This window comes from Psammomys obesus, unplaced genomic scaffold (assembly GCF_907164565.1).
Source record: "Psammomys obesus unplaced genomic scaffold, mPsaObe1.curated_primary_1811, whole genome shotgun sequence".
Taxonomy (NCBI): Eukaryota; Metazoa; Chordata; class Mammalia; order Rodentia; family Muridae; genus Psammomys; species Psammomys obesus.
In genome coordinates, this window is record NW_026585580.1 from 13,925,134 (window position 1) to 13,940,576 (window position 15,443).

At 53.9% G+C, this 15,443-nt stretch overlaps 2 protein-coding genes across 7 annotated transcripts in view; both read right to left on the minus strand.

Moving 5' to 3' along the window:
• Positions 1–296: 296 nt before the first annotated feature.
• Positions 297–10,056, minus strand: Ankrd39 (ankyrin repeat domain 39). The gene is made up of 4 exons (XM_055606815.1): positions 9,925–10,056; positions 5,152–5,255; positions 3,883–4,086; positions 297–684 (listed from the first exon to the last, which is right to left on the minus strand). Exons 1-4 carry the CDS (start codon positions 10,022–10,024, stop codon positions 541–543), a joined length of 552 nt encoding a protein of 183 aa, XP_055462790.1. The 5' UTR covers positions 10,025–10,056; the 3' UTR covers positions 297–540.
• Positions 10,057–11,459: 1,403 nt separating this feature from the next.
• The window catches only part of Sema4c (semaphorin 4C), a 9,490-nt gene continuing 5,506 nt past the window's right edge, over positions 11,460–15,443 (minus strand). For 5 of the 6 annotated variants that reach the window (XM_055606871.1, XM_055606848.1, XM_055606858.1 and 2 more), the window contains exons 10-15: positions 15,049–15,193; positions 14,711–14,933; positions 14,504–14,616; positions 13,452–13,612; positions 13,293–13,366; positions 11,460–13,166 (exon numbers count right to left, since the gene is read on the minus strand). In XM_055606871.1, coding sequence (XP_055462846.1) covers positions 12,346–13,166; positions 13,293–13,366; positions 13,452–13,612; positions 14,504–14,616; positions 14,711–14,933; positions 15,049–15,193 — 1,537 coding nt within the window. In that variant the 3' untranslated portion in view covers positions 11,460–12,345. The remainder of the gene's footprint in view (positions 13,167–13,292; positions 13,367–13,451; positions 13,613–14,503; positions 14,617–14,710; positions 14,934–15,048; positions 15,194–15,443) is intronic. The other variant, XM_055606862.1, reaches the window with a different exon arrangement.

Consider the following 15,443-nt stretch of genomic DNA (forward strand, 5'->3'; position numbering starts at 1 on the left):
GGCCTGCACTACCGGGCCATGCTGGGCACTGGGTACTCTACCAGGCTGCTTGTAATGTCGAACCCTCGCTAGGGTGCTCTCCACAGTCTCCCTCAGTCCCCGGAGCAACCCCGAGGCAGTCATTTTCATCTCACAGACAGGGCTGCTCAAGGGCAGACGGGAAAAAAAGCACGGCACCAAGCTCATTCTGCTAGAAAACAGCTTTTGTTAGACACCGTATTTTCTTCTAATAGTTCAAAGTTTTGCATTTCTACATTTAGGACTTTGCATTTTGAAATTTATCTTTGTCTGTGGGATGATGTCAAGATATAAGCTTTATTTTCTTCCCAATGAATAGAGGTTTCTACATGGACTAACTTCTATGATCGCCTGTCCGGGCTCACAAGTGTTCAGCCTCCCTACTGGCTGCCACACTGGCCAGACAGGGCTCTTCCGGGCATTCTGGCCGCGGTCCCGGCAACATAACGCTGAGCAAGGTAGGGGTGCGGAGAGCTAGTCTGAGTACCCTTCAAGGGCAGCCGGAGACAGGAGGGCGGAGCCTCAGCTGGCCAGCAGGTCCCTCAGGCCGCTGTTGCAGGGCAGCAGGTCACATGCTAGCCGCGCTTTGCGATCCCGGACAGCCTTCAGGGCTGGGCTGTGTTGTAACAGGAGGAAGCAAATGTCCTCGTGACCCTTCTCTGCAGCCTGTGGGGAGAGAGAGGCCGGAATCAAAAAGCATGCCTGAGCTGGGCCCTGAGCTTTCTTACTTCCCTGTTGGGGCCTACTTGCTCTGAAAAATGTCTCCTGGAATCAGGAAACCCAGGTGTCCAAGCAGACCTCCAAGCTGCTCCAAAGCCCCACGCCTCACACCCAGATCTGAGAACCCTGAGGGCAACAGTCAGCGTCAGTTCTAGTTCAGCTCTTCTGGAACTCTATGTAGACCAGACTGAACTTTGGCAATCCTCCTGCCTCTGCCTTCCAAGTGTTGGAGTTACAGGAATGAGCAGCCATCTCTCTCAGGCAGGCATTCCACCACTGAGCTAGTGCTAGATTCCCGCCCCCCCCCCCTTTTTTACCTTTTGAGATAGGGTCTCACTGGGTTGCTCATGGTTATGTCTTTTTTGTGTTTATTTTTTATTTTGAGACAGGGAGTCTCTGTGTAGATTCTCTGCGGTCCTCGAGCTCACTCAGTAGACCAGGCTGGCCTCACACTCACTGGGATCCGTGTGCCTCTGCCTCCTGAGTCCTGGGACTAAAGGTGTGCGCTGCCACCACCCCACAAGTAAGTATTTCGTAAAAGAACAGGCTCAACACGCAGCTGCTCCCTCAGCACACACTCACTAAGCCCGTGGCATGTGCTAAGGCTATGCGGTCAACAGAAGGAAGTCACGTACCGTGACTATACATTAAACAGAAGGAGTCTCGGCTGCTGCCCCTGCGGAGAGACAGGCCTCGGGCAGAATCTCAAGACCAACAGGCGCCTTAGATTTCTACTGCTGGGATAAACAGCCTGGCTGGGGAGGAAAGGGTTGATTTCAGTGCTGGCTGGATCCAGAAGGGAGGCGGGGGCAGGAATGCAAGGTAGGAACCTGGCGGCAGGAACCGAGGCAGAGGCCATCGGGGAGTGCTGCTCACTGCCCTGCCCCTCCTGGCTTGTTCCGCCTTGCTTGCCTGCTTCCATTTTCCCCCCTTCAAGACCGGGTTTCTTTGTGTAGTCTCGGCTGTCCTGGAACTCTCTGTGGAACAATGGTCCTCAACTGTGAGCATTTAATATAGTTCATGTCATGGTGACCCCAGGCATAAAAGTATTTTGTTGCTACTTCAGAACCATAACTTTGTTACTGTTATGTATGTAAAGTAAACATCTGTGTTTTCTTAGGTGAAAAAGGTCATTTGACCCCCCCAAGTTGAGAAGCAGAGAAACGCTGCTGTAGACCAGGCTGACCTCAAACTCAGAGACCCACCTGCCTCTGCCCCCCAAGTACTTGGATTAATTTTTTAGGGCAGGGGTGGCAAACACCACCTTTAATCCCAGCACTCAGATGGCAAAGGCAGGAGGATCTCTTTGAGTTCCAGGACAGCCAAGGTGACACAGTGAAACCTTGTGTTGAAAAATTTATTTGTGTTGATAAATTTATTTTTATCTTCTGTACCTGACTATTTTGCTTGCGTGTGGGGAGTCATATTCACTAGGACTGGCGCTACAGATGATTAATAAGCTGCCATGCTGGTGCTGGGAGTTGAACCCGGGGCTCTTCTGGAAAAGCACTGAGTACTCTTAACCACGGAGGCCTCTCTCTAGCCCTGCCTGCTTTCTTCTATCCAGGGCCACCTGCCCAGATCTGGCACTGCAGCTAGCATGGCAGGCCCAACCTGATCAATCATCAATCGAGGAGAGACACTACAGACTTGCCCACAGGCCAGAATTATGGAGGCCCAAAGGAGTCTAGCTCATATCAAGGCGACAGAAAGGTAACTAACACACTAGGAGTCGGGTAGTCAAGTACAGGGAACAATAGCTGGGAACATCTGGGGCCCAGGCAAGGCTCTAGAGAGGTGATGCTTAAACCCTACAGTCCAGAACGAAGGGTAGACATAAGCGCTATGGAAACTGGGAGGGGAAAAAGCAGGCTATGGCGGCCCGTGCTTAAATCAATTCTCAAAAGAAAGGCAGTAGGCCTGCCACAAATTTGGGACTAGCCTGATCCAGATCAGTGGGTTCCAGGTTAGCCAGTGCTACAGAGTGAAACTCTGGTGGGAGGGAGGGATGGGAGGAAGGAGAAAGGGAGAAACGGAAAACCCGTTTCAGAAAAGGGGGTGGGGGTATCCATTTGGGGAAGGTTTGTGATATACAGTGAGAGTGAGTACAAGAGGGTGAAAGAGACTAGCAGAGCCTGAACATAGGGGTCAAGGTTGAGAGCTCAGGACAGTATGAGGCTGGCGGGAGCTGAACCCGGGTGGCTTTTTAGATAGTTCCTTGGACTTAGAAAAAGCAAGCCCAGGGGACCGGAATCCCATGGAGGGTAGGGTTTGATGGGAACCCTCGCCTCCCTACCCCCAAGGTAGGGTTTTGATGTAGACCAGGCTGTCTGAGAACTCCTGCCTGCCACTGCCTCCCAAGCGCTGGGATTAAGGAACGTGCCACCATAGCCGAAGCAGATGGAAACGTTTTTAACCTCAGCACTGGTGGAAAAATCAGTTGGGACAAGGAAGGACTCCACACGTCTCTAAGATGCCTAAATTGCAAATACAGTTCAGTGGTTAAGCACTTGCCTAGCATTTCCCCAGAACTTAAGACAGATGGAGGGAGGGAGAGAAAGAAAGGGATCAACTGGTAAAGTGGGTACCTGGGGGAGAGCATAGAATCCTGAGCCCCCAAAGGCCCATCCTTCCTATGACCTAGGAAGCGGGTGGCAGAGAAAGGCAAAGCAGTGCCGATTGTAAAATGCTGGTTACGGGGCAGAGGGGAAGAGCTGGCTCTGCACTAGGAATGGCTAGAGAGCCATTTCTCTGAAGTGGTGGCAGGCGAGCGCCGAGAGTCCAGGTGGATTTCTGTTCTTCGTGTTCCTGCTTTCTACAATGGCCATTACAACGGTTAATCCTGGCTGTCAACTTGGCGGGATTCATAGTCACTTAGGAGACACACCTTGTGGGTGTGACGGCATTTCTAGAGGGCTTCAACCTCTTGAGCCGAGGTGCCAGTTTCTGTCACACTGCCTGTATACCAGCAGTTGGGAGGCGGGTGGATCTCTGTGTGTTCAAGGCCAGCCTGGTCTACATAGTGAGTTCTAGGACAACCAGGGCTAATTAGATCCTGCCTCGTAATAATAATCACAGCAAAACAACAAAGTAATCCAAGAATAGGATCAAGGCAAGGAAGGTATGAAGGAGGCGGGGACATACCTTATGTAGACTGGTCATGCCATCGTCGTCAACCAGGCGGGGGTTGGACCCGTGGGAGAGCAGCAGCCTCGCAATTTCTGTGTGCCCACAGTAGCTGGCCCTGTGCAAAGCCGTGGCCCCACCATGGGTCTGGGCGTCACACTTCGCTCCGCTTTCCAGCAGGAACTGGCAAACAGCGTAGTGCCCGTTTCGGCTAGCGTAGTGCTGTAGGGGGCAGAGACTACAGTCAGAAGGCCAAGTTCTGGCAGGGAAAAAGGGGGCTGGGGTGGAGAAAGCACTGGCTGGCTCCCCAGCAAGGGGTGGGCTTGGATCAGCCCAGAGACTCTATGCTCGCCCACTAATTAATACCCAGCTGCTCTGGCCAGAGTTAAAAGGGAAGGGTGGTTAAGGGATTGTGGTGGAGGTGGGGGAGTGCTTATCAGTCCCGGTGGCACAAGCCTGTAGCCTGTAGCACTTGGTAAAGGCAGAGGGTTCAAGGTCACCCTCATTAGCAGGTTTGAGGCTAATCTGGGTTCTGTAGGAGCCTCTTTTTTATTTTTTATTTATTTATTTTTTTTAAGATTTATATTATTTATACAGCATTCTGCCTGCACACCAGAGAAGGCACCAGATCTCGTTATAGATCATTGGGAGCCACCATGTGGTTGCTGGGAATTGAACTCAGGACCCTTGGAAGAACAGCCACTGCTCTTAACCTCTGAGCCATCTCTCCAGCCCTTTTGTTTTGTTTGGTTTTTTTTGAGACAGGATTTCTCTGTGTAGCTTTGACTGCCCTGGACTAGCTGTGTAGGTCAGGCTGGCCTCACACTCTGCCTCCCTGCACGCTGGGATCACAGGCCTGCACCAGCATGCCTGGCTCGAGAGCCTATTTCCAAAGACAAAAACAACAGATTTTAAAGCAAGGTGGGGTGGCACATGCCTGTAATCTCAGAACTGAGGTGGTAGAGACAGGACTGGCTTCAAAGACAGCCTGGGCCATGCAGGGAAGCCTTGAAAAACAATGAGCCTGTGAGATGACTCGTCGGAGTGAGCGTACTTCCCCCAAGTGTGGTGGCCTGAGCTCTAGGCCCAGACCTCACACGGTGGAAGGAATCAGACAGCTCCCGGAAGTTGTCCTCTGACCTCCACACATGCGCTGTGGCCACAAGTATGCACATGCCTGGACACAGACACACGCAGACACGAAAACAATAACAAAACAAGAACCAGGAGCAGTCACAGAGGGCTTTGCTGGAGTAAAGGGGAAGAGAGCGGCAGCGCAGAGCTCACCAGTGCTGTGTAGCCGGCAGAGTCAGGCTGGCTAGGGTCCGTGGCCTTCTGGATGAGATACTTCACTCGGCCCAGGTCTCCATTCAGGGCTGCCGACCAGATTCCTGGGCAAAGCCAATCGAAGCACTAAGCTGTTGCAGGATATCTGAACACACTGTGGACCCCGAGACTGTGTTTTCACTGGAAAAAACCCTGTTTCTAGTTGTGATGTGGCTCAGCCTCAGCACACCTTATCCAAGAGCTTTCTGCTTGAATACAGTAGACAGGACTAAATAAAAATCAGCCACAGGTCAAGAGGCGGAACAAGCAACCCATTGACAGGGAGTGAACACAGAGGGAAAAAACATCGTAAGAGGAAGTCGGGACAGATGGAGACACACAGGAAGTAGAAGGAACATTTAGTTTGAGGGTTTTTTTGAGATGGCATGGGAAAGGGCATTCCTTTTGGGACACTGAAGAGGAAGGTCACCTGGGTGCTTTCTCTGCCCCTCTGAGCTGGCAGGCTTTTCACCCCAGCATCTGGTTCCTGAGTCGTTATTAGTAAAATTGAACGATTGGGATTTTGTTAAAATACAACATTAAGCAATGCCACAAGATGGGATTTTTCTTTTCTTTCTGCAGGGTGGTGGTGGCACAGGCCTTTAATTCCAGCACTCAAGAGGCAGAGAGGCAGGTGGATCTGAGTTCAAGGCGAGCCTGGTCTACAGAGAGAATTCCAGGACAGCCAGAGCGAAACAGAATATTCCTGTCTCAAAACAGACAAACAAAAAGCTGACAGAGACCAGGAGATGGCTCAGCAGGTGAAGCACCTGCCCCCAAGCCTGACTACCTATACAGTGTAAGGAGAAAACTGACTCTAGCAAGTTTCCTCCAACGTCCCAGCCCATCCTCCTACACCCCACATACCCTGAATTCATTCAAAACTAAGTAAAATTACTGGAATAAGATGACCATGGATAGATCGACCAAGACTACAAGCTTAGTTGATAAGAGAATTAATTATCGGCTTAGCATTCACTCTCGATGCAGCATAAAATGATGGGGAAAAGAGTTAAGAACAAAATAGAAGAGAACACGTACGACACAGGTCAAAAAGGAATCGTGGAGAGGTGCGCAGGATCGAGCATCAGTGTCACGCCAGCGTCCTTGCACGGCTCCAGGAACTTGACCACACTGGGATAGCAAGGGGGCTCAGACACAAGGACTCACAGAGGAGCTGGGGCGCCGGGACTGGTGGACGGGGCTCGCTAGCGGAGCACCCCAGAAGCTCGGCACGGTTATTATATACAGCTGAACGAGGGGGCGGGGTTATTATAAACAGCTGAAGGTGGAGTTATAATATGCAGCTGAACAAGGAGGTGGGGTTATTGTAAACAGCCGAGTGAGGTATCCCAGAAACAGAAACACATGGTATATACTCACAAGTGGATATTAGACATATAACATAGGATAATCATACTAAAATCTGTACACCTAAAGAAGCTAAGCAAGGAGGACCCTGGGTGAAATGATCAATCCTCACTCGGAAAGGCATATGGGACAGACGTTGGAAGAGGGAGAAAAGAGGGAACAGAACAGGAGCCTACACAGAGGGCCTCTGAAAGACTCTACCCAGCAGAGTATTAAAGCAGATGCTGAGACTCACAGCCAAACTTTGGGCAGAGTGCAGGGAATCTTATGAAAGAAGGGGGAAGATAGTAAGACCTGGAGAGGACAGGAGCTCCACAAGGAGAGCAACGGAACCAAAAAATCTGGGCCCATAGGTCTTTTCTGAGACTGATCCTCCAAACAAGAATCACCCATGGAGATAACCTAGAACCCCTGCACAGATGTAGCCTCTGGCAGCTCAGTGTCCAAGAGGGCTCCCCACTAATAGGAATAGGGACTGTCTCTGACAAGAACCCAGTGGCTGGCTCTTTGATCATCTCCCCCTGAGGGGGAGAAGCCTTAACAGGCCACAGAGGAAGACAAGGTAACCAGTCCTGATGAGACCAAATAGGCTAGGAGGGAAGGGGAGGAGGACTTCCTCTATCAGTGGACTTGGAGAGGGGCCTGGGAAGAGAAGAGGGAGGGATGGCAAGATATGGAGGGGCTGAGGGAAGGGGCTACAGCTGGGATACAAAGTGAATAAACTTATCAATAAAAAAGAAACAGCTGAACAAGGAGGCGGGGTTATTATATACAGCTGACAAGGGGGCGGGTTATTATAAACAGCTGAACAAGGGGACTGGGTTATTATAAACAGCTGACAAGGAGGCAGGGTTATTATATACAGCTGAACAAGGGGGCGGGGTTATTATAAACAGCTGACAAGGGGGCGGGGTTAGTTAATCTCAGTAGTCTCTTCGAAGGAGTACTCTTCAGGCCATGAATATCCAGGGTGGAAAAATGATAGACATTTTCTGCACATACTGTCAACACTCGTGCATGGACCAGAGAAAGGATTTGCCATCCCTCTGCGACTCGCCCCCTGGGGTGTGTGTGTGTGTGTGTGTGTGTGTGTGTGTGTGTGTACATGAGCACGAAGGCACGCCATTTCCCCATAGGTCTGAGGCTAGGGTCCTTAACAACACAAGCTCACTCAGGGCTTCCTCTGCTCCCTCAAAACTGGAAAGATACTGGCTGAAGAGATGAGAATCATAGAGAAATAAAGATGATCATAAACTGGGCATGGTAGCACACACCTTTAATCTCACAGTTCTGAGACAGGCGGGTAGATCTCTGCATGTTCAGGGCCAGCCTGGTCTACAGAGTGAGTTCTGGTACAGCCAGAGCTACGCAGTGAGACCCTGTCCCAAAAGACAAAACAACAACAAAAACCAGGGCTAGAGAGATGGTTCAGCACCCGTTGCTCTTCTGGAGGGCCTGGTTTGAGTCCCAGCACCCATAGGTGGCTCACAGCAACCTGTAGCTCCAGCTTCACGGATCCTACATACATGGTGCATACATGCACACAAGCAAAACAGTCCACATGTTAAACACATATATATGTGTGTACACATATATAATCATATATACAAATATATAACAAATAAAATACTTATATTAGATAATATATCTGTTATGTTTGTATTGTATATATATATATATATATAATTAATTAAACCTATAATCAGAGAGATGGCTCAGTAGTTAAGTGTAATTACTGAGGTCAGACAGTGGTGGCACACACCTTTAATCCCAGCACTGGGGAGGCAAAGGCAGGTGGATATCTGAATTTGAGGCCAGCCTGGTCTACAAATTGAGTTCCAAGACAGCCAGAGCTACATAGTGAGACCCTGGAGTAAGGGAGCAATGAAACAAAACAGACAGACAGACAGATGGACACACACACACACACACAGACATACACCCACACAAAAGTCGCCAAAATAAATGAATTAAAAAGTAAAAACCAGCCAGGTGTGGTGGTGCACACATGTAATTCCAGTCGGTGAGTTGGAGGCCAGCCTGGACTACAAGACTGTCCAGTACAGCCAAGGCTACACAGAGAAACCTGTCTGGAATGATTTACAGAAATACAAACAAACAAAAGACCTCACAAAACAGCTGAGCATCTTTATCACATGTGGAAAATAAATAATAAAATAAGCAAACAAAATAGCAGCAGATGATAACACAAACTATTTTTCGTTTTTATCTTTTTGAGACAAAGTCTCACTGTGTAGCCCTATCCCTTCCGGCCTTGAACTTGTGGCCTTCCTGCCTCAGCCTTTGAGTCCCTCCAAACTGCTACAATGAGAGACACTGTAACAGAGAAGGCTGGAGGGGAGCGGCCCTACTTTGAACATGACAAGGTTTCTTTCTCAACAGCGGCTGGGCTGCCGTTTTGAGCCAGGTCATTTTCTGTGGTGGTCTGTGCATGTCAGGATAACTGTGACACACAAGATGTTTCTAAACCTTCACTGGGCATCATTATCTCCAGGTGAGGACTCTGTAAGGCATACAGTAGGGGTCTCCGAAGAGGTATCACAGGACTGAGAGCTGACGGAAAAGCTGCAGTTAGCCTGATGTGTGCAGGAAGACTGGCTGGCAAACAGAATTCAAAAAGGTAAATGCAATAGTCTCATTTGCTGTTTTCCAAAGGTAGAGAGGAGAAGACACTGCAAGCGGGCTTGGGAGGAAATGGGAAGTCCTGTTATATCCCTAGCCCAAAGGATGGCAGCAGCAGAGGTAGAAGAAGGGCGCAGGGGAAGAAACCATTCCTATGGCAACGGTCAAGTGTCTCAAGTGTCTGCACATGCCATCAGTAGCATCCACCCGACCGCTGACGACCACCTGGCTCTACGCGCACAAGCCACCTGTGCCTGGGAAACCACAGTCGGTAACAGCAAGATCTCTGTACAGTCTGGGGCAAAACAGTTACATCCCTGCGCTCCACAGGGAAAGATACAGACACCTGTTTCGAGATCACTGCCGTAGATGAAACGTGTACCGCCCACCCCACACACACCCGAGTCCAGCAAGGGTCAGCTCCCCTGACCCACCAGGTGGAAACAATACGACTGCAGCTTCTGTCCCTAGCTCCTCCGTCACCTGAGCAGCCTGTCTCCTTCCTGGCTTGGTCTCCAGACCAGTTCGGAAACCCATGCCTCAGTTCACCCGTCCGCACTGGAGACGGGGTGGTCTAGGGCCTTTCCTGTCATGCTTGGAGGCCAACCTTCCCGCACCAGGCCCGGAAGCTCCAAACTCAGTTCGAAGCATCCTCTGGTCCACGTTCCCGGGGCTGGGGATTGCCCGCCGCCGGCCACGCGGCCGCCTCACTGCTCTCACCCCTCTCGAAGTCCATCTCCTCCAGCGTCTGCTGTACCCCGGGCACCGCACCGGGGTGGGAGCAGCAGGAGCCATCCGCGCACGGTTGCGGCGCCGCCATCCCGGCGGCCTGGGCTGCAGCCGGACGCTCCTCCCAATGCCCACCTCCGTCCCGGGCTGACCACTCGGCGTCCGTAGTTGGCCTCCGAGTCCCGCCCCCTCGCCCGGGCCGACCAATTCGGCACTTAGACCTTAGCTTAGCAACCAATGACAGCAGCGAGGCGGGGCTCGATGGGGCCGAGCCCTGCTGCTCTGTCACCACCGGAGGGCGCCCGAGGCTAACTAAGCACAAGGAGGAGCAAAGGCGCCGGGTTCTCTGCGCGATCCCGGAGGAGGCCGGGCCGTTCTTCCAGCCGCGCCTTGTAGGGTGTGTTGTAGGGTGTGGGGACCAGGCAGCTTGGCACCCCCTGGCAGTGTTTATGTCGCATTCGCCAATCCCGAGGCCTCGTGGGCTCCCCAAGGCACAAGGACTTTGGACGCGGCCCACAATCCCTCATCCCATCTTCCCAGCACCGCCAGAAAGCCACAAGCTACTACACCCTGACACCCCCCACCCCACCCCACCCCCGTTCCTTAGCTGTCCAGCGGGAAGCAGGTGGCCTGAGGGCAAGGATCAGGCCCATCTTTGTGCTTGACCCTCTGCCCCCTCTGTGGGCACTGTTCGCCCACATCCAGTGGCTGACATCTGAGCGGAGGCGAACATACTGAGGTATGACCCAGCCTTCTGATCCACACTAAGAGAAACCAGGTCGGCGGCGTGCTCAACTGAAACCAAATGTACCGGGGTCGAGGTGGGAGCAGCCGAGGGACGTGCTAGCCGTCGTGGTCTCTGTCCCTATGCACCGGTTAGATTTATCTAAACCAGGCATGTCCAAATTGCAGCCAACAAAAGCATCGAATTCAGCACAACACAAAATCTTAAAACGTTTCCCCCTCACCCCCAACCTCCACTATTTTCTTTTTCAAAACTCGATTGCCCGGCAACTCCCATCAAGAGCACTCAAAAACCAATCCAGGCTGGGCCTGTTGTTTTTCCCTGAACATCTGGGCCTACACCACTCCCTCTCTAGGACAAGGGCTTGGAACTCACTGGGTGGCAGTAGGGGACTATCTTTCCCTACAAAGACGGGCCCTCCTCCCTCTGAGCTTGTCCTGGGCCCCACCGTTATGCAAACACTGTTCACACAACCCAGAGGGCTTCCAAGCCATCCTTCCTCAGCCCCCTCACTCGCGGCTCACCCTCCCAGGACTTCTGGGAAGACAAACCCCATCTCCTCCTCTTCCCTCAGGGCTCTTTTCCCTCTTGGCACCAGGCCAGGTCCAGCTCCCAAGGGGATGCACGCAGCCCTGGTCTGGTTCCCAGTCCCATAGGCACCACTGTGGGAAAACACTAAGTCTCAGCTGGCCCCTCCAGATACGGGGCACAGACAGGCATTAAAACCATGAAGGGCCCAGCCCAAAGGATGACTCCAGTCAAAGTATCTGTGCACCAGGGCTAAGCTTCATTTTCTCCATTTTATTTGTCAATATAAAAATACTCAAATATTTACAACAAATAAATACGTGGGACACAATAAATTACACTGTCAGGAGCCCTTTTCCTAGGGCTGGGAGAGGATATGCCAGTATCCACAGCATGCCCGCCCTCTCCCTCCCCTCCCCCAACCTTTCCCAGCCCTGTCGGAAGAGCACAAGTACAAAATACCACTGAACCCAGAGGCCAAGCGGGAGGCCCTGCCCACCCTTCCCCCTGAAGCAGGAGGCTCCATCTCCACCCCCAACCCCCGCCCTGAAAACATTCACAGCCCTAGGAGCAGGACCAGGCCCGCCCTGAGTCCTGCACTCCCCCAAAAGGGGTACAACACCCTGTCCATCCCATCCCCGTATGTACACCACTGTCCCAAGCTCAGGACAGCTGGGGGTAGGAGAGGCAAAGTGGTATGACCCCCCTTCCCCTTCATAGCTCCAAAGACTCACCAGGAGAACCCCAGGCCAAGGGAAGACTTGATAGAGACGGGAAGGTTATCACACACACACACACACACACACACACACACACACACACGGTGCTTGCACCCCCATACACACATCAACACATACATATATGCACAAACACACCCACAATCTTGAAACTTGCTAAGTTTTGGCTGCTGGGGTTCCACGTGTCTGCAATCCACAGAGGAGGTGTGCCCACCTCCTGTGAGGCTGATGCCCTGGTGAGCCACACCAAGTGGCAGTGCCCGTGCTGAGCAGGTCCTCATGGCTGGGCAAGTGCTGGGCAGTGTCCGTCCCAGGCAGAGCAAGTGCCCCCGCCATGTCCCTGAGGTAGCTGGTGCCTGTGCAAATGCGGAAACCCCCCGCCGACGAGGTGGGGGGGCTCCCTCATACTGAAGACTCCTCTGGGTTGGAGTCGGGCAGCGGCTGGCGCTGCTGCAGTTTCCGTCTCAGCTCGTCCGCGAGCTCGGGCAGCGCGTGGCCCCCTCCGTCCTCTCCTCCCAACTGTAAGCGCACATAACCATTGGCATTTGAGTTCCGACCCCCCCCTAGGTGGAGCCGAGTGGGAGACGGCAGAGGCTGGCCAGGTATGCCAGGAGGGGGGGACGGGGGCCCACCCCCGGGCTGGCACCGGGCGTGGCCGGGCACGATCTTCAGAGAGCCGTCTGAATAGTAGTAGCCGACGGGATCCCACAGTTTCTCGTCAGTCTCGGGGCCGGGACGGAAGGGCGGACTGGTCGGTTCCTTGGGCAGTTCCAGGGGGTACACAAGTGTCCTCTCGGCTGCCTTGGCGCCTTTTTCTAGCTCTTCTCGCAGCCGCCGCCGAAGCGACAAAACCAGCAGCAGCAGCACCAGGCACACAGCCCCCAGGGCCACCACGGCCAGCCATACAAGCCCCAGGTTTTCCAAGGGAGCGCGGGCCTCCAGGGTCACCGACGGGCCGGCCACCACAGTGACAAGGTAACTCTCCGCAGGCAGCCTTGTGCCCTGCTCCTCTGAAGCGCAGTGATAAAGCCCAGTGTTGCGGGGCTGGGCGGCCATCAGCACCAGCGCCTGGAGTCCCGTGTCATAAAGGAAGGAGCCGGGTTGTTTTGTAAGTAGTTCCTGGTCTTTGAAGGTCCAGCGGGCATGGGCCAAATTGGATGAGAGGTGGCAGGGGAGGACCAGGTCCGTGCCTGCTACTACTGTGATGTTCTTGGGAGGTCTCACTAGAGGGGCAGGAATGAGAGGGAATAAAGTGTTAGTACAGGAAACCCAGGCCCCACGGTGGGAGGAGATGCTGTGATCCAGAGGCCCATGCCCCAAATGAGGGAACAAAAAGCAATGCAGCTCACCTTTCTTAATGCCATGCTGGTTACACATCTTTGAGGCGTCCAAGTTGGCCACATGTTGGATCAGAAGGGATCTGCTGGGAAGGGAGAGCGCATCAGCTGTCCGACTCCAAGCACTTCTGCCTCCCCGCTGGCCCTGGCACTCCCAGATTACAGACTCACCCTGAGTGACCCCTGGCGGCGGCCACGCATCTGCTGGTGTTGACGTTCCAGGCACAGTACGGGTCCCGGGCCAGGACACAGTCTACACAGAAACGGTACTTTGTGCAGTCCGCCAGGGACAGCTGAAGCAGCTGAGAGCGGGAGCCAGCGAAAAGCACCTTCTGTAGAGACACGAGGCAGAGGGGTGAGCCGCGCCACACCTGTTCACTAGCGGAGACCACGAGCACACTGTGTCCCCAAGGAGGAAGGAGGCAGAAGAAAAATCCAGGCCAGGGGAACAAATTTGATGAGGGCTTACGACAAGCCAGCACAATCCTAATCACTTTACAGACGTGACCTTAATTAGACAGGGACCGCAGGACCGTGAGGCTGACTTGGAGCCACACTTGCCCTCACACAGCCCCAGGAGCCAGCACTAAGAGCAGCGCTCATCTGAGGTGCTTCCCTCTCTCGGAATGCTGACTGCCGATCTGTCTGCTCAGCCCCAGCCCCGGTGCCCTTGCTGCCCCTTTCATCATTCAGCCTTCTGGGGAGCAACTCTGCGTCACAATAGCAGGTAGAAGGTAAACCAATCAGACTCCACGGAGTGCCGTGGACATGCCAGTTTTGCATAAAGGTTAAGAAAGATGTGAACATTTCAAGGAGACGATCCAGGAGATGGAGGGGCTCTGGCTCAGGGGCCCACTGGGGACCCGGGGACCAAAACGCTGTGGAGCCTGGGAGGTGTGGTCAGCCAGGGTGTGACTGAGAAGATGCAGCAGGCAGAGCCCCGGCCCCAGGGAGAAGGGCCTGAGAAAACACGAGGGTGTTTGCCGAGGCTGGGTTCTGGGAATGGGGGCTCCCAGGGAATGGCTCCATATAAGAACCCCTGGAAGGCAGGTTCCAGCCAGTGGGTGAGGTACTGCTCCTACTTGCTGGAACTCACAAGAGCTAAGTGAGGGATTCTGAGCTGGCCAATCACATGAACCCAGCTACGGGAGGCCGAGAGATTGCGTGTGGGAAAGATGGTGCTGCCGGAAGCAGAGGGAGGTGTGTGGGGCCCATCTTAATACCTTGCTGGGCGACAGCACCAGGCTTGCCACTGGCTCCTGGTCAAACACCTGCAGCTCCTCAATCATGTGGATCCAGGGCCCGAGGCTCACAGCTTTCAGCAGCCAACCATCTCCTGCAGAGGTGATGAGGAGAACACGTGAATGACGAGGCAGCAGGCCTTGGGGCGCCCGCCGGCCCCCAGCCTCGGGCACACCCCAAGTGCCTACCTGTGCCAATGAACAGCACTGTGTAGGTGGTGCCGTCCAGCCCGGTGACCCTGTCGGCCACCACGTGTGTGAAGTTCGTGTTCTTCTTCACGAGCAGGGGCCGGCCCAGCCGCGGCCTCACCTGCTCCTCCATCAGCGGGTGCTTCTTGATGAAGTTGAGCGTGCTGTCGGGCAGCTCCAGGGAACTGGTGTAGCCATTGTCGCGGTGCCAGTTGTTGATGCACTGTGTCGGGGAGGGACGTGGGGAGGCGGGCTGTCAGCCGGGCGGCGAGCGAATGCACGCGTGCCTGATGTGGCGGGAGCTGATGTGGGGAGCGCACCCGCAGGCGGAAACTCACCGAGCCGGGCCGAGGCGTGGGGACCTGGTCGGTATAGCGCGCCCACTTCTGGGCCTGCTCGCTGTACTCCTTGTAGGGCCCCTCGAACACTTGCTGGATCTGTTCCAGCTGGTACTCGCAGACCGCTGACAGGTCCATGTCACCCCTGTCACAGAAGAGCCTTAAAGTCAGGTCTCACACCTGCCTCCATCACACCCAGCCCCAGGCTTGGTAGGGCGCAGTGACGACCGGAAGGGAGCGTTCTGCTCCCCTCCCCCACAGAGCAGGCGCAGAGTGATCCTGGCCGCCAGGCACTGGCCGCTGGACCTCATCCAGAGGCCTGTGCAGGTCCTCACGCCCACACACCACCCCCGACCTGACCACCTGCTCCTCCCCCCCCCCCCCCCCCCCCCCCC

Coding starts and splice junctions, on each gene's coding strand:
- Ankrd39 (XM_055606815.1), bottom strand. CDS start 10,024: ATGGCGGCGCCGCAACCGTGCGCGGATGGCTCCTGCTGCTCCCACCCC. Junction 4,087..5,151: donor CTGCCGGCTACACAGCACTG/GTGAGCTCTGCG, acceptor TGCCCCCTACAG/CACTACGCTAGCCGAAACGG. Junction 685..3,882: donor GCATGACCAGTCTACATAAG/GTATGTCCCCGC, acceptor CTCTCCCCACAG/GCTGCAGAGAAGGGTCACGA.